Genomic DNA, 22,430 nt, shown 5'->3' with positions numbered 1-22,430 from the left:
AACTAACTGAGATGTTGTTCTTTTCCTGAAATATATATAAGTTCTTAGCATATCTACGGTACATGTGTTGCTTTACAAAATATCAAAACTGCGAAGTTGCATCCTTTCATTTTTTACTGAGTGGTCCTCATTGGAAGGGAAAAGTTTGGACACCCCTGCTATAAACTCATCGGCACATTTTGGAATGGCCTTTTTTTTTTTTTTTTTTTTTTTTTTTTTTTTTTTGCTGTGTGCAAAATTTTAATTTGTAACAACTTAATTGTTTAAGTTAGTTTCAGGGGGACTACGAAGAGGGAGGAGGTTGAAGGGACAAGCCTGTCTCTCACACAAACTCACGTACGTGCTGTATAACTCAGCCAATGAGATGAGAGCGGAGGCGGTGCCCCAATAATCAGCCAATGAGAGCGTGAAGCGTCAGAAGGCGTCACCAAGCGCTAAACAAATCGAATTTCTGAACTTGCACCGACTTGACGCTTTACGTTATATGGAATTTTTTTTTTTTTTTTTTTTTTTCTTCTCTTTTTTTCTTCTTTTTACCTTGATGCTTGTTATAAAGCAAATTTGGAGCGACCGGACCGGAGCAGGAGAGGACAGAGAAGAAGAGAAAAGGAAAAAGGGGGGGGGGGGGCGAGAGGGGACAAAAACAAAAAAAAGAGAGACAAGAGACAAGGACAACAGCAGCAACAACAACAATTGTGACAGAACAACAGAAACATACAGAACGACATCAGCAAATAAATGTCCGTGACAACTATAAAGACGAACAAGGATAAAGGACAAATCAATATCAACAACCACAATGACAAAGCTGTCAATGACAATCAGACATAATAGCAGTCATGAAATGATGAACTATGACAGTGATCACAATGACAATACTGCATTGAAACAGTCGCACACAATAGCAGTCATGAAATGATGAATTATGATAGTGATCACCATGATAATACCGCATTGAAACAGTCACACATAACTGTAGTAATGAAATGGTTATCCATGATACTGAATAGAATCAAAGTTACTGTAATGCACATCATTGTAAAAAAAAAAAAAATACATATACACACATATATACATACATACACATACATACACATATATATATACATATATATATATATATACATATATATATATATATACACACACATACCGCACATACACACATATATATATATATAGTCATACTGCTGATATCACCGTCGCTGTAATAAAACCAACAACATAATAACACCCTGGATAACTCAGTGAGTAATGTGGGGAAGTACGTATGTACTGTGAGTGTGCATATGTACAGGTATCTCTGTATGTAAGGAAGACTTCATATATATATAAAGGTGCAGGAATGTGTGGGCGTGTGATTGTCACTGAGAGTGCATGAAAGGAAAGGGGCCGCCTTCCACCTCCCAGAGAGTCCCGCCCCAAATAGCAAGGCCGGGCCCCGGCCGCCAGAAGGCCACCAGGCCCATAGGGGCAGGCAGCACAAAGATCAGTGCCCCAAGAGCCAGCCCAGAGAGCCCCCCCCCCGGGAAGACCAGTAAGGGGCCGAAGAGAGGTAATCCCAGCCAAGGACAGGGCGCCAGCGGGCCGGAGGACTGCCAACCCCTGAGACCAGCGAGAGATCACACCCCACAAAGGCAGACGGGTACCGGGGGCCACAAACCGGCAGGCCCAGAGACGCCTCCACAGCCGGAAAGAAGCCCGCCCGCGCCGGAAGCGCCAATTCCCGCCCACCGCCACCCCCACCCCCAGGGAGCGGAGCCCGGCCCGCCCCGGGCCAACCCCCGCCCGACCCCCGACACAGGGCCGCCCCGCCAAGGGATGCAGGAGGCACACCCTCCACCCACCCGGCGGAGGCACGGGCGGCAGAGATGTATCGCCCAGCACCTGACCCCACGGAGCAAACCCCTGTATGCCCCCCCCCAAAATAAATAACTAAAATAAATAAATAAATAAAAATACACACACGCACGCACATACACACTCCTACGCACCCACACACACGCACATAAACACTCCTACGCACAAACACACCCCTATGCGCACGCTCATACACCCTCTTACTTACTCAAGCGCGCACACACACACACACACACACACACACACACACACAGTGGTCGACTGCCCGACACCCGGAAGCCCCACCCTATCCCCCGTTGGTAACCCAAGGAGCAGCGGAGCCGGGGACCCCGGGGTCCCAGACATACGACTCAGAACCCAGGGGCGGAGAGCGCAGACCGCCGGGGAGCAGGAAGACACCCGGCCACACCCCCCCAGCGGTAGGACGCCGCCAGCGAGGCAGACAGGGGAGTCAGCGAGGAGGAGAGCGGGAAACCGAGCAGGCAGGCGGGAAAACGGGCGAGCAGCCAGGCGAACCACCACACAGCGCCAACCGACACCCGCGGGCCAGCAAACCCCGAAGAGAGAGCGGGAGCACCACACCCCAAGCCGCAGGGAGGCCAAGCACCAGAGCCGAGAAGGCAAGACCAGCAGCCGACCAGCCGACGGCCCCCACAAACCACCAGAAGCCAGACCAGCCACATGCCACCAGAGCCGACAGCGCACCACCCGCGCACCGGAGCCCCACCCCCGACAAGCCCACAGACAGACCGGGGGAGGCGAGGACACAGACAGCGGCCCGGCAGCGCACAAAGCGCAACGGCGACAGACGCCCAAGCGCCCGGCAGAGCACGACCCCCCCCAGCGAGCCCGGCCCCAGGGCACCCGCCCCCCCACCCCCACCCCGCCACCCAGGCCCACAGTACCCGCAAGCATGACCAAGCCCAACCCACCAGCTGGCCCGGCGCCCCAGCAGCCGCCACAGCGCAGCAACCACCGGCCGCCGCGACAGCACACGGGCCACCCGAAGCACCAGCACCGCCCCCCGGAGACCGCCGAACCCGCCCCAAGAGCGCAGAGGCGCCCGCGGCACGTGTCAGTCCAGGGGGGGCACCGCAAGCCGCCCCCCCCCGGCGCAAGCCCCGGCATCAACAGGCCCCAGAGGGCCACCCCAGGGAAGGGCAGGCGAACCAGACAAGGGCACCCCACAGGCCAGGCCGCCCCGGGCGAGCCACCGCGACGGCCAGGCCCCCGGCCACACCGCCGACCCTGGCGGGCAGACGCCGAGGTGCACAAGGCACCCCAATCCAGCCCGCCCCACCCGTGTATGTGATAAGGTGTGATAGTGTCTATGATGCAATTAAAAATAAATAAATAAATAAATAAATAAAATAAAATAAAAGAGGATGGTGTATCTGTGTGCATGTATATGGAGTGTGTAGTGTGTAGTGTGTAGTGTGTAGTGTAGTGTGGATGATAGCTAATGATGCAATTAAAATCGGGGGACAGCTGCCGCTCGGAGGGCCCCTCACCTGGCCAGCCCCCCCAAACCCTAAGTGTCTACTCTGCGATTAAAATTGGGGGGCAACAGGTCAGTGGCACAGCAGGAGCAAAGGAGCCCCGCAAGGCAGCTCCCCTCCCCAATCACGCCCGACCGTAGGCCACCCCCCAATGTCCTATATATATGTGAGGTGGTGCAGTGGCACAGGAAGGACGGGGGCCCCACACCCCAACGCCGCCCAAACCGAGCAGGGGGGGGACCAAGGACACATGACCGACCGGCCACCCACCACAGCCCAGGCTCGGGCGTGCCGCAGGACACACCACAGGCCCTACCCGGCCCGCCAGGATGCCCAGTCCGGCCCACCCAACCCCCCAGAGGCGATACCCCCAGCGCCCCCCAACACCGGAGCCCCACCGGAGGTAGCGTTCACAGCGCCACCCCCAAACCGCCAAACACCACGGACAAGCCACACGCCCCCAAGGCAGATCCGACCGCCACCAGGACAGCGGGAGCCGCGCCCACGCGCCCCCCGCATACCACCACGGCCGGCAAGGGAGCAACACCACGACGACCACAAGAGCACCGGACCCCACATAGAGCGGAGCACGGCCGCACCCACGAAGCACGCAGGCCAGAGGCGCCAGGGAGGGACAGAGAAGCAAGCACCGCACGACCGGGCCCGCGAGAGGAGCGGCCCCCCGCCCGGCGCCCAAGCAGATGCCCCCGCCCGCCCCGCCCCCCGCCACGCCACAGACCGGCCACCGCCCCACCCCCCGCCCATCCACCAACACGCCAAGGGGGAAACCCCGGAGGGAGGGAGACAACCGCCGGCCCGGAAGCAAGGACCAGCCTGACACCAGCAGGCAGCAGGGACCGCCCGCCAGCCCCCCGCCAGCCCGACCCCCAAGCCCCCGGCCAAAGCCACCCCCCGACCGCCCCACCCCGGAGCAAGCATCCTCCCGCCGATCCCGGGAAGCACCACGCAGATGGACACCACGCCGCCCGCCCCCACGCGCAACCCGCCCACGGCCCCCACACGCCCCACCCACCGAGCCACAGCGGCCCCGTCCCTGAGGGGAGAAAGCAAGGGATCCCCCCCACCCCAGCACCACGCACCCCCCACCCCGAGCCCAAACCGCACATCCGCGACCCCCACCTCCGCGCCCCCCGTCACCCGGGGGACAGCCACAGGCGCCGGAGGATAACAGGCAGCTCCCACCTATCACACATACACCACACACATAAATCAGTGAAATAAAATAAAATAAAATAAAATAATTAAAAAAAAATAAATAAAATAAAAATAAATAAATAAAAAGGGGCAACCCAAACCACCCTCCCACCCAGGGGAGATGGCTCCGCGGGGGCAGCTGGGCTCAGGCACCCGCGCCCCCACCAGGGGGAGAGGCCGGCCCCCACACCCCACACCGGACGGCCCCACGCGGCAGCCGAGCAGGAGGGCCCAGGGCAGTCCCCGCCCCACCCCCAGAGGCAAAGGAGGCGAGGGAGAGCCAGCGCCACCAGCCGCACACGGGCCCCCCCAGCAGCAGTAGGCGCCCGGCACCCGCAGGATGCAGCACCCCATCCACCCACCACCCCGGAGGCCAACCAACGCCGCCCCCTGGGCGACCCCCCCGACCCCGCCCCCGCCCCATCACCCGACCCGGACCCCTCCCCACCCCCACCCACCAGCCCCCCCAGGCAGGCAGCCCAGCAAAGAAGACCCGGGACACCAAGCCCGCCACCGTCCGCCCCCGAGGTACCAGGCCCACCCAGCGACCAGGACCACACCCCACGCCAGATGAACGAGACCCCCAGGGGCAGAGACAGATGCCCTCACCCCCCTGAGAGTCAGGTCAGGGAATTAATTATTGGTGCCCATATAGACTGAAATTCTGACATTTGTTCTTTAGATTCAGCAGACATTCTCTCCATAGCTATATGATCTAACAAAAGATTTTTGTAAAGAGCTATGTTCAGTTTCTTCCTTGATTTCCAATTGATGAGAATGGTTTTCTTGGCGATGCTTAATGCAGTGATGAGAAGCTGTGTTTGATTTGTTTCTACATCAATTGTGGAGAGATCGCCCAGCAGGCATAGTAAAGGAGAGGTAGGAATGGAGAACCCAAGTGCCAAAGATAGGTACTCACACACTCCGTGCCAAAAATTTTTAATGGGAGCACAGGTCCACATGGAGTGTAAGTAGTCATCTATTCTATGGTCTGAGCAGTGTGTACAGATGTTAGAGTCAGTTAAGCCCATTCTAAACATTCTATGTCCTGTGTAGTGTACTCTATGAAGGATTTTAAACTGAATCAGCTGTAGGTTGGGATTATTGATTAACCGGGAAGCATTAAGACATATTTGCTTCCAAAATTCAGGGTCACAGCTTGTAGATAAATCTGAGCTCCATTTGGAGATTGGTACTCCAATTGTGTTGTCATTTTTTGAAAGTAGAATATATAATTTAGATAATGTTTTAGGGGCAGATATTTTTAAAAATTGGTCAATAGTGGTATTGCTTTCCCATGATATGGTCCTGAAACTTGCTTTAATTATGGATTTAATTTGTATGTATTCAAGAAATTTGTTATGATTTATTCCATACTGTGTAACAAGGTCGTTAAATGAGATAAAGTTGTTTCCTATAATTATATTTTTCATACAACTTATTCCTTTTTCGTGCCATGTTGGGAAATTTAATGGTTTCTTTTTAAGCAAGATGTCAGGATTATTCCAGACGGGAGTGTATTGGCAAGGAGTGAGCGAGAATTTTGTTATTTTTAAAAATTCCCACCAAGCTGTCAGAGTGTTGCTTATATTTATACTTTTAAAACAATTATTTTTTCGGAGGATTTGGCTAATGAAGGGCAGGTTACAAATTGGGATTTCGTGGCTAAGTGATTGTTCTATGTCTAGCCATAAATAATCCAATGGGTTAGGGTTGATCCATTTTAAGATATACTGTAACCTGTTTGCAAGGAAGTAGTTGGAGAAGTTTGGGAGTTCTAAGCCCCCATATTCTTTAGATTTTTGTAATGTTTTGAGACTTATTCGTGCTGGCTTATTTTTCCAAAGAAATTTATTTATATATGAGTCTAATGACTTGAACCAAATTATAGATGGTTTAGTGGGGATCATGGAAAATAGATAATTAACCTTTGGTAAAATCATCATTTTCACGGTGGATACTCTGCCTGTAAGTGAGATGGGCAAGGTTCTCCAACGTGCAAGATCATCCTCTATTGACTTCAATAGTGGAGTATAATTCAAGCGGATCAGGTCTGACAGGTTGGAGGAAATGTTAATACCCAAATACTTAATGTTCCCTGAACACAGTGGTATAGAGGGGGTGCTCTGGAAACCAAAGTTAATGGGCAGTACTGTGGATTTAGACCAGTTAATGGAGTAATCTGAGAAGGTGCTATAATTGTTAATGAGTGAGATAGATTCGTGAAGTGAAGAATGTGAATTATCCAGGAAGAGTAATACATCATCAGCATAAAGACTTATCTTATGATGAACATTTGTGGTGTGGATCCCTTTAATATTTATATGTTGTCGAATTGCAGCTGCAAGAGGTTCGATAAAGATAGCAAATAGTGAGGGAGAGAGTGGACACCCTTGCCTAGTACCTCTTTGTAAAGTAAATTCTGGAGAGATGTGATTGTTGGTCCGAACAGAGGCCTTCGGGGTGTTGTATAGTATTTTAATCCATGTTCTGAATGAGTCTCCAAAGCCAAATTTATGTAGTGTTGCAAAGAGAAATTTCCAGTTTACTCTGTCAAATGCTTTTTCAGCATCCAATGAGACAATTGTGGTTTCTAAATTATGGATGATAGAGTAATCAATCAGATTGATTAGACGGCGTACATTGCTAGTTGAGTTTCTCCCCTTAATAAATCCTGAATGGCCTTCTATTGTGGCCATCCTGAGGCACAGCTGTACAATAATTACGCTGTCTAATCAGCATCTTGATATATTATCTCGGCTCACTAACACACCAACAACACATTTATCAATCTTGTCTACTCACCTATGGAAATATGACGTGATGTTCCAAAAAAGAAATAAATGAGAGCTGGATAGAGGGACGTGTAGAGGCCAAATACAGGCGGCAGGGAAGCCAATAATGCGTACGCCATACCTATGGGTCAAAGACACAGTTATCCAAGTTCAAAATCAAGAATGAGACAAAAATGTTGAGCATTATCTGACCCACCTTGTGGCAGGTGCATGATTCCCACACTAATACCAGAGATGAGATCCGGCATGCCATAGTCCCAGATTGAGTATTTAGGCAGCCAATATAAAATAGGAAACGTGCTCAACACACCTCCTTTCAATCTGGGCACAGTACACCTGCAATGAATATAACATTATGTTGGAAAAGCGCAAAAAGGTTTGCCGCAGACCTCCGTGGCGTCACAATGGCTGCTTGGAGCGTGTGCCCGAATACAGTACACCTTGCTGGACCACAGCAGGTGGCTCCCTCCCGCTCCATACTCTGGTTCTCCTGATAGTAGTGATGTGGTAGTAAGTAGTAAAGTCCTGATATTTGACAAATCAAATCAACAGGTACAGTTGGTCAAACCCTAATTTGTTGCAGGTCTTTTTATGTCCAGTTGTGCACAAACTACACTTCGATCTAAATTTTAAAAAGGTATATATAAAAAAGTTATCGGTAACATATCGATCTTGAGAAACACAAATTTATCGGTATCGGTTTGAAATAAAAAAATATCATGCATCTCTAGTAGATGTGTTTGATCAATACAATGATACATCACCTCAAGAAATCTTTAAGTTGGTCCAACAGAGATGGCTGAGTGTCAGCATGTGGTTTTCTCTGTGTCAGCTCCTCCAATCTCTGCTCATCCAGTACTTCCCTGTCAATGCTGAATGTCCCACGTCTGTATCTGGAGTCCATTTGGTCGCATTCACAAGATTACCTAAAATGACTCGAAATTGTTCCTTAGCACTCCTAAACTGTCAGATGAAAAGCCGATGTTGCAGTTAGCAGTCTTTATCTGTGCGTGTACATCAGGTTGCCTAATGGTTAACCTTGACCAGGATGCTGTCGGTAGAACAGTGACTGGTTAGACTATTAATCAACAAAGGATGTAATTATCGTTTTCCATGCAAAAGCAAAAGTAAAGCTAATGAAGCGTGCAATGTCCTCTTCAAGTTCAAACTACAGTGGTCAAGGATTCATACAGGGCCCCCTCCAGGAAGGACAGGCAGTTAGTCTCCAACAACATGCTGTCTAATCAGCATCTTGATATGCCATAACTGGGTGGGGCGGGGGTGGGGTGGGGATTTACAAAAAGAAGCGACAGAAGAAAGTTCATTTGTATTTCTAAACATATCGTGTCTTTTGCTCGCTTTTCGCCTCCCACGGCGCCCAGAAAAATGACATGCAAATGCGTCACGGCCAATTATGCAAATTAGACGAGTGATTCTCAACTGGTGGGCAAAAAAGAATGATGTACTGACTAGGGGTGTGACACGATCTTGCCGGACTAAAACGTGAGCGCTCGGCCTGGGACGATAATGAATTCATTCATTGATCACACAATGAATGGAAATTATTATAAAAAGGGAATATATTGCCATGTGCATGCGTGTCCATTTTGTCAGTGATACTGTCTCTTTGTCTCGGTGGGTGGAGGCGGGGCTCCTAGCATACACACAGAGTGCAGAAGAGTGTAACATAGTATAAATTACATTAGCACAAAATAAGTACAAAATAATAATTTGTACTTTTCTCAAAAGCAATGTTAAAATCTCATCATGTCGTGTCCTCGTAGACCCAACCTCGTGTATTGTCTCATGACACCCCAATGTCCGTGATTGCACCTCGCTTTCCTGTCCTGTGCTCTTTGCTTGCTAGGCCACCACGAGGTGCGTGCCTAGTCAGCCGCGTAACCGCCGCAGTTGCGTGTAACAGTCCCTTTAAAAGTCAGATATTTGAGAAGTTTGAGTTGAAAAATTTGCTTGTCATTGACATCATCAAGACGCCTCGCCCCACAACCCACCACCACCACAGGTACATTGCGGTCCTGTGAGAAACTAATAATGCAAGCTGTGTTTTGGTACACTTGAGGGAATACTGTGTACTGGACCTTTAACAAAGTGCACTCGTGAAACCTGAGCTAACAGAGAGCCGTCATTGCCGTCATTCCAAAGCTGCGTGCATGTGACTGAGACATCACATGTTAAGGTGATGATTTCATTAGCAATCAAACATAATGTGTGCTGGTTCAATTGCAAATAATGGAATTTAAAAGGCTCTTCTCCCCCCTCGCCACTCAAACCCCTCCAACCCTCAGTCAATGTTTGCCACCAAAACACAAGTCTATTTTTGGGTCAGTTGCTCAGAGGGCCAGAGCAGTAAAGTGTGTCGGGGGTGGGGGGTGGGAGTTTACATATCTTTGTCGGCTGCAATGACTCAGACCCTCTCCCAAATGACGACAATAACATGTGGTCAGATGAACAACAAGGATATTTCATGTTCCTTTTCCATGGCAGCGAGCGAGAGGAGCTGATGTGCTTGGTAAGGCGCTTGATTTCATTTCATGCGTAAAATGCACTTTCGTTGTGATTTGGCACCGTAGAAATCAAATGGAACCGATTTCTTTTGACAGCGCTAACGGAACAGTCCACATGGTGGGTATTCTTAGCGTCGCTCTGCAAATGTGCAGGTCACAGAACCCGGTTGCATGCGGTATCTCACAAAAATAACACTTAAGCAACCGTTTTACCGTGTATCGTTTCATGTACAATACTCTAAAAACTAAACTTGAATATACTTCAGAGTGTATAGTAGGGGGGTCACGCGACGCTCAGTTCGCGACGAGACGATACACGGGATTGTGCTGACCAGGCGAGATTTTAATATTACTTTTAAGAAAAGTACAATGAAAAATATATGACAATATATTGCAATCTATTATAATTTCTACTACGTTACACTCCTCTGCACTGTGTGTACGCGGCCCCGCCTCCGCCCACCGAGAAAAGAGACTGTATGGCTGACAAAAGGGCTCACTCTGTTCATGCCATTGTTCTAAGGAACAAACGTGCCAAGGTCCTGAAACCAATGCACAGAGTGAACTCTCTTCCTGCCTGTTTGGAGGAAAACAGACGCGCACGCACATGGCAAGATATTAAGGCCGGCAAAATTCATTTTCATTTTCATTTATTGTGATTAATTATTATCATCCCAGGCCGAGTGCCCACGAGAGATTTTTTTTTCTGAACAAGAAATCCTGTCACGTTTTAATCTCGCGAGATCTTATGACACCTCGAGTGTATAGCGGTACAAATGTACTATCCACTGGAATTGAGTCAAACCACAGCCGTCCTTAAGATCCAACGGTGCAAAATGTACATTGTTGACATTTTTCAACTGCTCTTGATCAGGTGTTGAAATAAAACGCTCAAATGTGAGATCCTCAAAGAAAACTATATCTTGGCGTCAACAACTTAGCAAAGTCCACAGTAAAGCTTAAACAATTGTCTGATGTGTTTGTGTTTCCCAGTGAAAGCCTGCGTGCTGCAGTATTATTACAGGAAGCAAAATGGATTTCACTGCCAAACACGGCGTGGTGCTGCTTGAGCAGCTGAGGAAGATGAGGGAGGCCGAGCACCTGACGGACGTCGTGCTGGTTGCCGAAGGCGTCAGCTTTCCCTGTCACCGCCTTGTTCTGTCCGCCTTCAGCCCCTACTTCCGCGTTATGTTTACATGTGGCCTCCGTGAGTGCAGCAACAGAGAAGTATTCCTGCGGGACACCCCTGCAGACAGCTTGGCTCTCCTCTTAAACTATATGTATACGTCAGAACTTCCTCTGGACAACAGCAACGTGCAAGGCATCTCCATCGCAGCTTTCCTACTGCAGATGGACGAGGTATTCTCTCACTGCCAGCAGCACATGATGGAGAACATGGACGCCTCCAACTGCCTCGGTGTCTTCTACTTTGCCCGAGACCTGGGTGCAGAGGAACTGACCGATCACGCTCAGCGCTTCCTGAGGCAGCACTTTGTCCAAGTGTGCCAGCAAGAAGAGGTGCTGGACCTCGAGGCCCATCAGCTGGGGAAGTTGCTCAGCTCAGATGATCTTAATGTTTCAAGAGAAGAAACCATTCTAGATGTGGTTCTTCGCTGGGTGAAACACAGCTCCCTGATGGAAGGAGAAGTGCGTGGCAAGCACCTCCCAGAGCTCCTCAGGAAAGTTCGCCTACCCTTGATAAGTCCTGACTATTTACGAGAGACGATGAAGAGGAATACAGCCTTGCTAGCTGACGCCGAGTGTCTGGAGATGTTGAATCAAGCCTTGGAGGCCGTAGCCATGCATCCCTCAGCTGCACCGCGCAAACTGAAGCTGCGCTTTGGGATGGAAACCACGGATTTGCTGCTCTGCATCGGCAACGACGGCGGCGGGATCAGGTCGAGATACGGCAACTATAGCGAGCGCAGCTTTTGTTTCGCCCCGTCAACAAGCCGGGTTTACTACATCACTTCACCTCGATACGGAGAGGCTCTCGGGTACGTGTGTGCTGGGGTTGTTACTGAAGAAAACAACATCATAGTGTCAGGAGAGGCCGGTGCCCGAAGGATGTCCCGACAAAAGGAGATGAATGTGGAGCTCTTCAGGTGAGAGGGATCACAGGTATCAGAATAGCGTTGAAAAAAAACATATGGCGCTTATTGCCGTTTTGCCTTGCCAGGTACAAAGTGGAGGCCCAAGGTAGTTGGGAGCACCTCACATCAGCAGAGTACCGTGATTCCTATGGTCTCGGTTCCCTGGGTGACACCCTGTACCTGCTGGGCGGGCTGATGAAGCTGAAGAACCAGTTCCTCATCACGAACTGTGTGGAGCGATGGTCTCTGCAGGGAGGACCCTGGCGGAGTGCAGCACCTCTACCAATCCCACTGGCTTATCATAGCGTGGTCACGCTGAAGGATCGCCTTTATGTGATTGGTGGTAAAACCCCCCAGGTAGGAACAATGGCTTGGCTAGACAATATCCAGTGTGGGGACCCTTGGAATAATTATTCAAACAATTTCAGCTCAAAAGAGGGGAAAATATCTGCACCAGCCATATTCTAAGCCGGGGCATGATTGCATTAGTTTACGACCCCCCATGAAACGAACACATGCAAGAATGTATCCATGCAGAATTATTTGGTGGAAGAACGCAGATAAACCTTCAGAAGTTCTACTTTCATCTGGAACATTTATTATGTCATACGCTGAACATACGATTTCACTGCTGTTTGATCGCCTTGTTTTCTATTCTAAACTATTTCATGTCTTTATTAAGGATGCTTCGATTTCCGTAAAACACACGTGATCAGCGCAAAAAACGATCGGCATGCATCGGCAAACACTGCACGTGTGCTGTGTCACGTAGTCCGTGAAACCTCAGTGGTTTCAGTTTGGCAGCTTGACACGGACCACACCAATCCATGCCAGCGTATTTGATCACTCCCTTATCAAACCGATTGCTGCTTGACTTCTCTTGCATCTTTATTTAAACGCTTTGCCTAGCTGTGTCACTGGCGGCAGCTAGCTAGCTAGAGCTATCCCCCTCGCTCCTGGTCTTCGGACTCCAAATGTGACTTTTTAGCACAGTGACATTTTGTATTTAAAACAAACAAGCAATGCGTTTACTTCGAGGGTTGCCACTCATCATAAATACAATGAAAAATCTACAGTTAATCCATGTGATCGGTATCGGAAGATCTCACGCAAGGACGATCGGCATCAGAATCCACAGGATAAAAACCCTGATCGGTTAATCCCTAGTCTTTATGCAACACACCATGCACACTCACACAAGTGGAGCATATACTGTAATTTCAACGATGTGCACGATTATTCACTCTAATCTGCAAACTAATATTGTCCAGAGATACTGAGAGTGTATGTGGCCATATTGAAATGTCCCCTCGCCCCATCCAAACACCGGAGGTGACGCATACCGCCTCTAGGGTCAAGTTCCAAAGGTCCAGTCTTCCACTATTGCAGTGTCTCGTTTAGAAAACCAGTACTTTAAACGAACAGGAGTCTTGAAATTAGGCCTCTCGTCTGTGATTGCACCTGCTTTCCTTCATCATGCCCTCTCTCCCCCCTTCTTGACCGTCCAGACATACCGAATGGATGACGAACCAGACAGTCTCAGTAACCGCCTTCTCGAGTACGATCCAAACACAAACAAGTGGACAGAACTGGGTCCAATGAAGTACTCAAAATACAGATGCAGCGCTGTTGTGCTCAATGGGGAAATTTTTGTCATAGGTAAGATTTCAAGCGAAATGTTGACAACAACTATTTCCCAAAGTTTATTGTGATGCGGCATCCGTAGGAGGTATCGGCTGTGAGGGTGTGGACCGTGGGCAGTCCCGGCGCTGTCTTGACGCTGTGGAGATCTACAACGCAGATGGAGATTTTTGGAGGGAAGGACCTCGTCTACCATGCCCTCAACTGTCACTGCGCACTAATGCATCAAATGCTGGTGTGGTGGGAGGAAAGATTTACGTGTGTGGGTACTACAAAGGAGCAGGTGAATTTTTTGTTTCTGATTTTATATCCACAAATACTGCATGGATGCAAAACATTCTCAGCGTTCTATTATGTCATTCACAGATCGTCATGACGACATTACTAAGGACATCTTGGAACTGGACCCCTGGGAGAAACGATGGACGGTGGTGGCTCGGCGCGCTTTGATGCATGACAACTATGACGTTTGCTTAGTGGCAAGTCTGAATCCCAGGGGACTGATATCTCCACCTGCAGACCTGTTGCAGTAAACACTACAAAATACTTGGATTTTGACAATGAAGTCAGATTGGTAAAGCACTTATACTGTAGCTTCACTGGGCAAAGGCAATTTTTTCTTAAGCAGCATGAAAAAAAAGTTTGTTCTGGATAAAATTGTACAGTATTTAGTAGGGAATTATGCAAAAACTGTCTATGCAAACGCTCTAACCTCCCTAATACTGTGTAATACTTCTGTCTGTTCGTGTTACACATCTGTAAAATGGGTATTTTTGTTGCTTTTTATCTTTTTGTCAACATCTACAGTGAATCCGATCAATTTAATCAACATTAACAGGCGTTAAGTACATGAAGAAAAAAACGTTTGATCACTATTTTTGTAATAAACATGCACCTTAATCATTCGATTGTATGACCGTTTGTCATAATGCTAACGAGCCGCTAGATGTCGCCAAAGTACATTTTCCAAAGTGCTGAGCTGTCATCTAGTGCAACAGAACTAATAGCGTTTTCCTACACATACAACATGACGTTCTCTACGATTTCTGTGATTCTGTGAGTACTTGTTTGCCGCCCCATCTCTTTGGGAAAGGGCTGAAAACAAACGGATGTGATGTCACGTGAAACTCCGCAATAGACAAAGGTACTTCCTGTTCCCGACCGGAAGAGATGGCAAACAAGGGGGTTGTCAGGGGATACCAATGTTTCTATCATGTCTAGTAACGCCTAAAAGTGTCTTAGTATTTCATCGTATCGCCATAAGGGTGTATTAATTACTTTAAAGTTAATATAATACGTAGGGTTTCTGAAGCAGTCAATTTTACGGATACGTTAGCGAGCTGGCTAGCTTGTGTGACGCTATCTTCAACAAGATGACTGCAGTTCCCAAATGTGGATCTCTCGTTGTAAGAGACTGGCATCGATGCAAAGACAGTAAAGAATATTTCAGCAAAATATTGCATAAGAAGAAACGGAAGATTTTTGGTATGTCGAAAAATACACACATGGGTGTGTTATTGTTATGGGTAGTTTTAGTATAGGCTCTGGGGAAACAGAGAACAAAACGTCCCCTGGATCGCATAATAGAGGGGTGTCTTAACTTTTTCCAGCAAGGGATGCATACAGAAACACTGAAGGATGTGTGGATAGGGCGCGAGGGGGCACCTTTATACCAGCCAATCGCAGGGCACATATACGTAGACATCCAACCATTCACACTCAGCTATGGACAATTTAGTGTCGCCAATTAACCTAACATGCATGTTTTTGGAATGGGGGAGGAAACCCAAACAGATGCCCAAGCAGAGATTCGAACCAACATCTTCCCATCTTCTGACTGTGTGGCCAACTTGCTAACCACTCGGACACAGTGCAGCCCATAATTCCACTAATAATCCATAATGTTGTGGAATTGCATTTAGTGGCCCAAAGTAAAAAAAAAGAACAAAAAAACCCTGCACGGCTTTGTAAATTGTTTTCTAGGTTTACTGGAGTCTCCATTGATGCCCCCACATGTAGCTGTAGACACAGTACACTACAAGATCTTCCTGTCTGGCAAGAGTGGCGTTGGTAAAAGTGCCCTTGCCGCCCGTCTTGCTGGTCTGAAAATACCCAACATGCATTATGAAACCACAGGTAGGAGGATCCTGCACACACTGAAGCATCTTGCTTTGTTGAAGTTGAGATTTTTGATGCATTTTCTGGGTCCAAAAGGGATCGAAACAACGGTGGTTTATTGGCCAGTGAAGCTGAGAGAAACCAACAGAGTCCTTTTCTTTCGCTTCCAGCTGTGGGACTGTGGAGAGAACGCCTTGCGTCGATTCGACCATCTGCTTCCAGTGTGTATGACCTCCACACACAAAAGATCTCTTTGAAAACTTTATATATATATATATATATATATATATTTTCTTCCCAGTCTTGTAAGGAGCGGGTGGACGCAGTTCTCTTCCTGTTCTCCTTCACAGACAGGATGTCCTTTGATGATCTAGCCAACCAGATTGCCAAGTGGACCGAACCATCTGGAGGCCGAGTGGTAACTTTAGTAGTTGGTACAAAGTATCCTTATTAGAGATGCACGATATTGTTTTTTTGCGAACGATAGATAACTTTCTGCTTCTCAAGACCGATACGGTACAGAGTTATAGTTACTTTTTTTTTTTTTTTTAAATGTAGATTTAACTGGTTTGTGCACACCTGGCGGAAAGGAGGACTGGAACAAATTAGGATTTGACCAACTGTACCTGTTGATTTGTCCTCATCAAATATGACATTACTACTACTACCACATCACGATCAGGAGAACCAGAGCATAGAGGGGAGGGAGCCACCTGCTGTGGCCCAGCAAAGTGCACTATATTCGGGCACATGGTCTGAGCAGCCCTTGTGACCTCACGGAGGTCTCTGGCAAACCTTTTTCACATTTCAAACGCTGCGGTGCTGGCGTTTCAGGTGGCCAAGGTTTTTTTTGTGTGCTTTGTGTTTTTGTTTCCCCCCCTCGTCACACGCAAAATGTCTTCATTTGGAACAATTCTTGCGTCCAAGAGATTGATCATTAAAATTCAAACTAAATTTGAACTTTGAGAGTGTTTAAACGAGAGCAATGTGAGAAAATGTTAATACCTGTCTGAGAGAAGTGTATGGTGAGGGGTAAAATATATTTGCAAACAAAGTTGGCTCCTTCTGGATTTCACTTACTGCGGGCTATTTTGGGAACCTATTCCCCGTGACAAACAAGGGAACACTATTCACAAGCATTGTGTGTACCGTTAGATCAGGTTTATTATGGTGACAGTTTGACCCTGGAAAGGATGACGTCAGACAAGCCGCTATTTCCTTGATTGTCGTGTTGCTCAGATTTGATCTTTTCATGCACTGTGACGTCACAGAGAAAGACCTGAAGGTCTTCCAGGACACGTGGAGGTTGCCGCTGATACGTACAGGCGGGGAAGCCAGCGACGGGCTGGAGGATGTAGCGCCCCTCCTGGATTGCCTGGCTGAGAACCTGTGGCATCAGGACTGCGTCATAGCCAGACACCAGCCGCAGCTGGGGGCACGAGGTCTCACTTGAGGCGTGCAGACCTCTGTCCTGCGTGGGTGCTCACATAGCAGTGCAGTCTGAAGAACTGGGTGGTTTGGTTCAGAATGACTGACTATTCCACAAGATGACATCAGGACCAAAAAGGCATCTCTGGGCCCAGTAAACTGTTTTGCACTCAACCACAATGGGGCATATTTCTATGCTACAGTATCTAGCGATTGCAACGACATACAGTATTAAACTGGGGTTATATCCCTCATGTTACCTTTGACGTATTTACCTGTTTATGTCATCTGACAGTAAATCACAGGGGTCAAAGACTGGATCTGGAAATTTTCTTTGTCATCAGTTAGGCAGCTCAACTTGTCAGAAATCATTTCAGAACTTGTTGATTGGGCAAAGATCAAAATGGTCACAGATTGTTGCATATTTAAAAGAAGAATGTGCTCTTAAACTTTTCATCAGCTGATCAACAGCCTATTTTCATTTCACTGCGTATTTGCAATAAATTGCTTGTGTCTCAATCCCACTTTTTGCATGTTGAATCTCTACTTAGAACCTCCTTAAGATCCAACAGTGCAAAATGTAGTCTTGACATGTTTCAACATTTTGATCAGGAGTGTATTTAACCACAAGCTACATTGGAGCCACGGGTCATTGCTAATAATCACTTCTAAATATTTTATAGTTGGGGTGGGGGGGGAAAAAAGCCAACTGCTATTAAGAAATGCGCTTTAATAAAAAATTCTCAAGGGTTAATTTCACTAGTGATTGTGATAAGTGTCATGAACATGTGAGAATTGCTAAGTGTGATAAAGTGCCACCACAGTGCACGTGGAAGATGACAAGTGAATAGCAAATCTACAATTTTAAAAGCAAAATTATGATTTTAAAAAATGTTTGTCATTGGATGGACGGCAGCAGCACCTTCATCCACTGCTCCTTGTCTGACCTGTGACCCAAAGCAGATGGCGGTTTAACCACGAATGGCTGCATTACCGAATACCAGTTATACCTGCTGTGTGCCACCAGTATCATGGCTGTAGGACGTCCGGTGTGTGTCTGCGAGAGACGCAGCAGGAACGACTCTGGTGGGAAACCTAGAGCTTCCGTCTTCAACTGTGCGACGTGCACGTGTGTTGGGAAGTCTGCGTGGTACTCCACCAGGAAGTGCTGGTCCCTGAGCAGAAGTAGACAAAGAATGAGGTAAAAATTCTTAACATTTGTGGCATGAATTATTTTTCTTTATATTAAATGCCCACCCCTGCATTAGGCTGTAGGAAAGAGTGCAAGTACTTTTTGGAGGAGATGATCAAAAGGTCATTGAAGAGATGCAGGTGGACACGAGTGAGATATGTTCTCGTGCTGTAGCCACTCTCCACAGTCAGCCGGCTCAAGGGACCCTCATGCACCAAAAAACGTCCGCTTACCACCAAAGGAACCGCCTACAAGGAAGGAGACAATCTGCTTAGGTTCCATCAGACAAGAAAGGCTCTTCAAAAGACTAAACCAGCAACCTTCAGTTTGCCAAAATCCAGCTGCATCTCCAAGACGACCAGTTCCTCGATTAGCTTCATTTTGTGGACACCCTCGTTGCACTCCCTCACTATCTATGGGAAAAAGAAGAAAAAAAAAAAAACATGATGCAATTTCTTATGTTTATCCATCCATTCCATTCCATTTTCTTCTGCTTATCCAGGTATGGGTCACGGGGCCAGTAGTCCCAGCAGGGAAGCTCAGACTTCCCAGTCCCTGGCCACCTCCTTCCAGTTCCACCCGGAGGACACCAAGACATTCCCAAGGCCAGCTGTGAGACATAATCCCTCCAGCGTGTCCTAGGTCTGCCGTGGGGCCTTCTCCCGGCTGGACATGCCCAGAACACCTCACAAGGGAGGCGTCCGGGAGGCATCCAGACTAGATTTCCGAGCCACCTCAGCTGGCTCTTGTCCATGTGAAGGAGCAGTGGCTCTACTGTGAGCCCTGCCCGGATGACTGAGCTCCTCACCCTGTTTGGGTGTTATCTTTATTTCCATTTATTATATCACAACATTACCTCATGGATGACCTCCTTTGCTTTTTCAAGATAGGACACACTTTCGGACTCTGCTTCAGTCAGTTTAAGGATACTCTAGAGAGAAAAACAATTTAAAATAATAAAAAAAAGAAATAATGAATACAATAATCTCCCGTTTATGGCGTAAGTGCATTTCCACAACAGTAGGATTTAATATTAATAAAATAAATTAAATATTTTCGTAGTTACGGCACAGAAAACCTGTTTACAATCTTCTAAATACGTTTTTTTAAACATTATTTCATGCCTAGATGGCTCTAATAACATCCACACAAATCACTCCTATTACCCAATATGGTAAACTGAGAAAATAAGACAACTATGATAAGACTCACATGCTAGCAGTTCCTCCCCCCCCCAGACTGCGTACTTCCTGCGGTGGCTATAGTCTGAACAATTTATTGTAATGGTGGCTTTACACTCACATTACCCAATATAGTAGATATGAGTAAATAACCCCATTTAAGACCCCAATAAAACTCCTGTTCGTGTTCCTTGAGGGACATTGGTGCCAGGCGGACAGTAAGTGATGGAGGTTGCAAGTTGAGTTTTAGCTTGCCTTGTGTTAAGGCAAGCCAACAGTAGCCCGGTGATTAGTGGGCCAAAAGTAGGGTTACAGTTACTTCATTATCTGTTTCACCTTAAAAATGAACTTTTATTGAGGTCTTAAATTGCCTCAACAAGCCATATTGATATTTCAGTTTTGATTGACTAAAATGTTTCATTGTGGTTCCAAGTGTCTCTAATGTCTTGGTGGCTTTCCTTGGCTGCACAAGTGTCAAAACAGAAACAGCTTCCAGTCTACAACCACAATAATAAAATGTTTGTGAGGGCAGGCGCATGTGAATGCATTCAAGTGAAATGCTGGGCGTTACCTCCAGAATGAGTTTAATGCGAGTGATTCTTTGGAAGGGAAGGACGAGGAAAGACTTCAGACTTTGTCTTTGGCACACTGGCTCGCCTTCGAGCTGCTTGAGAGACGACACAAAGTCTCGGTTGTGCTGCCTGGAACCAGAGGACCGACCGGGATGAGCGTACATGGGAGCAGCAGAAAGAGGAGCATGTTGATGTGGACTCACAGCAGCCGGTTGACTAGAGCCTCCTGGTACATCATGTTGGTCACGTAGGGCACATAGTGCGTACGAAAGGCTGGGCTGTGCTCCAGCACGATGTCCCCCAGCTGAGACATGAACACACTCTCCCCCAGGCGCATCTCCAGGTCCATGAGAAACCTAGCATATAAAACATTAAAAATAACATACAGTATGCAAGGTACAACATCGTGATGATCTTACGTCTCACTGGCTGCCTTCACGTGACGGATGTTGGAGAACAAAATGTGATGCTCCATTTGAGACAAGGTGCCTTTGAGGGCCTTGGAAGCGCAGAAATGATCCACAGCGACGCGCAGGCTCCTCAGGTAAGATGCCTCCGAACCGATCAACTCAAACATGCACTGAAGCAAAAAATTTAAAATTAAAAAATACATACAAATTTAGAAAAATATATACAATCATATAAACAAAAAACATGCAATTGCTTCGATTAAATGCTTGGAGCTGGACAACATATACAATTGGTTCCAGACCTCGTTAAATGAATTTCCAGGATATAGGATAAGACCTGTTTGACTTTCTAAATACAGTTTTTAACATTAGAGCCCTCGAAGCATGAAATAACACCCCTAAAGTCACTTTTACACTCAAGGTGATTATGCTTCATTATTATTATTATTATTATTAATTGTTTACATCCCATTGCTCAGCTCTTATGCTGCAGGGACTCGTGACGGCCGCTAGCTAGTAAGTTAGCATTACATTAAATGTAAATTACATTAAATCTGATGTAATGTCCGTTTTGTGCCATTACTGCCGCCTAGTGACCTGAATACTACATGTGACATGTATTTACATGTTTTGACTAATAAGCCATAATTGATTACATTTCAGAAAAAACGCAATATAACGAGGGATTTGCTTTTCCACCTCCATTGCACTCAAAGCACTGTTGACACATTTACCTACTGACGACGCAGCATCAGTAGCAACTGGATACTTTGACGTGATCATGCCCCCCCCGTATGACCCCTAATAGCAGTAAGAGTGTCACACCTCTTGAAGGCGAATCTGTCCAGGGGTCAGGCGGCCCAGCAGACCAGCTTCCTTCACCTCCTCCAGGTCCTGCCACAAGGTGCACGGGACCACTCGGATCAAATGGCGATCAGGAGACGACGACGACGACTGCTTGGGTGAGCTCTGCTGAGGGCTCAGACGGGACTGCAGACCCTGCAGGTACTGGGGGGAGACCAGCTCAGACAGGGAGGTCTTTGTGTTGAGTCGCTGGAGGTCCTCTTTGACCTCCTGCAGACAGTAGTCCTGATAGAGGGGGACTGCAGCATAGAGAATAAATAACGTGATTTTAATTAAATACTTACACCAAAAACCTAATTGAGAATTACCGCCGTAAAGTGACGAAACTTACAGACGTGAATGTACTTCGATCGGAAGGACACACTCGGCACTTCCTCCTCCTCCGTATATTCGGGCCTGGATGCCATCACAAAGGTTGTTTAAATAAGGAAAAGATCAAACCACCTTTCGAAACATCTTACCCTTCTTCTCTTGTATCATGATCCGTCAGCAGAGTTGAATGCGAGTCATCTTCGCTGCGTGCAGGAACTGAGAACAATTTTGGCAGAGCATGCATTTTCCCAAAATTCCACGTCCCCATTGCAGTGACTGATCTGATGGCTGATGAGATGTCTAGAGGAGGACTAGAGGAAAACAAATTCAAAGTAACATCTTGAAAGGATTGCAATGCCGTATTCTTACTTGTGATTCATGCTGAGGTTCAAAGGGTCACTTCCCGGTCCCACTGTGTCAGAGCACTCCAGAAGTGTGTGGCTATCCCCTGAGTGGGGGTCTTCAAAGTAGGCGATAAGCTTTGCGATCATGTTTGCACTGCTAGCTTCATCTGTGCCGTCAGACTGAGCCATGGTCTTCAGCCGGTCCCGAGTTACTCTTGATTAAATGCAATCACAAAACGCAAAACAGGTGCTCAGGATCCTTTTTTTAAGCCTGAAAATAAAATTTAAAAAGAACACAAGCCACACAAAAAACACACACAATGCATTTACCCAATTTAAAATACAAATAAAATAATACATCATAAAAAAGCAAAAAAGTCA

The 22,430-nt window shown here is 47.3% G+C and overlaps 3 protein-coding genes across 6 annotated transcripts in view; 2 read left to right on the top strand and 1 right to left on the bottom strand.

Moving 5' to 3' along the window:
• Positions 1–22,259, bottom strand: part of LOC129186062 (solute carrier family 26 member 6-like) — a 34,420-nt gene extending 12,161 nt beyond the window's left edge. For 2 of the 3 annotated variants that reach the window (XM_054783894.1, XM_054783896.1), the window contains exons 1-13: positions 22,075–22,259; positions 21,855–22,016; positions 21,725–21,789; positions 21,355–21,632; positions 20,539–20,699; positions 20,323–20,475; positions 20,119–20,248; positions 19,223–19,297; positions 18,687–18,779; positions 18,466–18,614; positions 18,185–18,349; positions 7,566–7,705; positions 7,380–7,490 (exon numbers count right to left, since the gene is read on the bottom strand). In XM_054783894.1, the coding sequence (XP_054639869.1) occupies positions 7,380–7,490; positions 7,566–7,705; positions 18,185–18,349; positions 18,466–18,614; positions 18,687–18,779; positions 19,223–19,297; positions 20,119–20,248; positions 20,323–20,475; positions 20,539–20,699; positions 21,355–21,632; positions 21,725–21,789; positions 21,855–22,016; positions 22,075–22,238 (1,846 nt within the window). In that variant the 5' untranslated portion in view covers positions 22,239–22,259. The remainder of the gene's footprint in view (positions 1–7,379; positions 7,491–7,565; positions 7,706–18,184; positions 18,350–18,465; positions 18,615–18,686; positions 18,780–19,222; positions 19,298–20,118; positions 20,249–20,322; positions 20,476–20,538; positions 20,700–21,354; positions 21,633–21,724; positions 21,790–21,854; positions 22,017–22,074) is intronic. The other variant, XM_054783895.1, reaches the window with a different exon arrangement.
• On the top strand, positions 9,793–14,494 carry kbtbd12 (kelch repeat and BTB (POZ) domain containing 12). 2 transcript variants are annotated; one of them, XM_054783898.1, is made up of 6 exons: positions 9,793–9,899; positions 10,888–11,999; positions 12,074–12,344; positions 13,496–13,646; positions 13,714–13,911; positions 13,995–14,494. In XM_054783898.1, exons 2-6 carry the CDS (start codon positions 10,927–10,929, stop codon positions 14,159–14,161), a joined length of 1,860 nt encoding a protein of 619 aa, XP_054639873.1. In that variant the 5' UTR covers positions 9,793–9,899; positions 10,888–10,926; the 3' UTR covers positions 14,162–14,494. The 2 variants fall into 2 exon arrangements, with proteins under 2 accessions (XP_054639873.1, XP_054639874.1); XM_054783899.1 differs by having other exon boundaries at positions 9,871–10,012.
• cplane2 (ciliogenesis and planar polarity effector 2) lies at positions 14,663–17,698 on the top strand. Its single transcript, XM_054783904.1, has 5 exons — positions 14,663–15,113; positions 15,612–15,764; positions 15,843–15,967; positions 16,048–16,187; positions 16,986–17,698. Exons 1-5 carry the CDS (start codon positions 15,002–15,004, stop codon positions 17,197–17,199), a joined length of 744 nt encoding a protein of 247 aa, XP_054639879.1. The 5' UTR covers positions 14,663–15,001; the 3' UTR covers positions 17,200–17,698.
• Positions 22,260–22,430: the final 171 nt, after the last annotated feature.

Source organism: Dunckerocampus dactyliophorus, chromosome 8, assembly GCF_027744805.1.
Source record: "Dunckerocampus dactyliophorus isolate RoL2022-P2 chromosome 8, RoL_Ddac_1.1, whole genome shotgun sequence".
Taxonomy (NCBI): domain Eukaryota; kingdom Metazoa; phylum Chordata; class Actinopteri; order Syngnathiformes; family Syngnathidae; genus Dunckerocampus; species Dunckerocampus dactyliophorus.
This window is presented reverse-complemented; position numbering and strand designations above follow the sequence as displayed.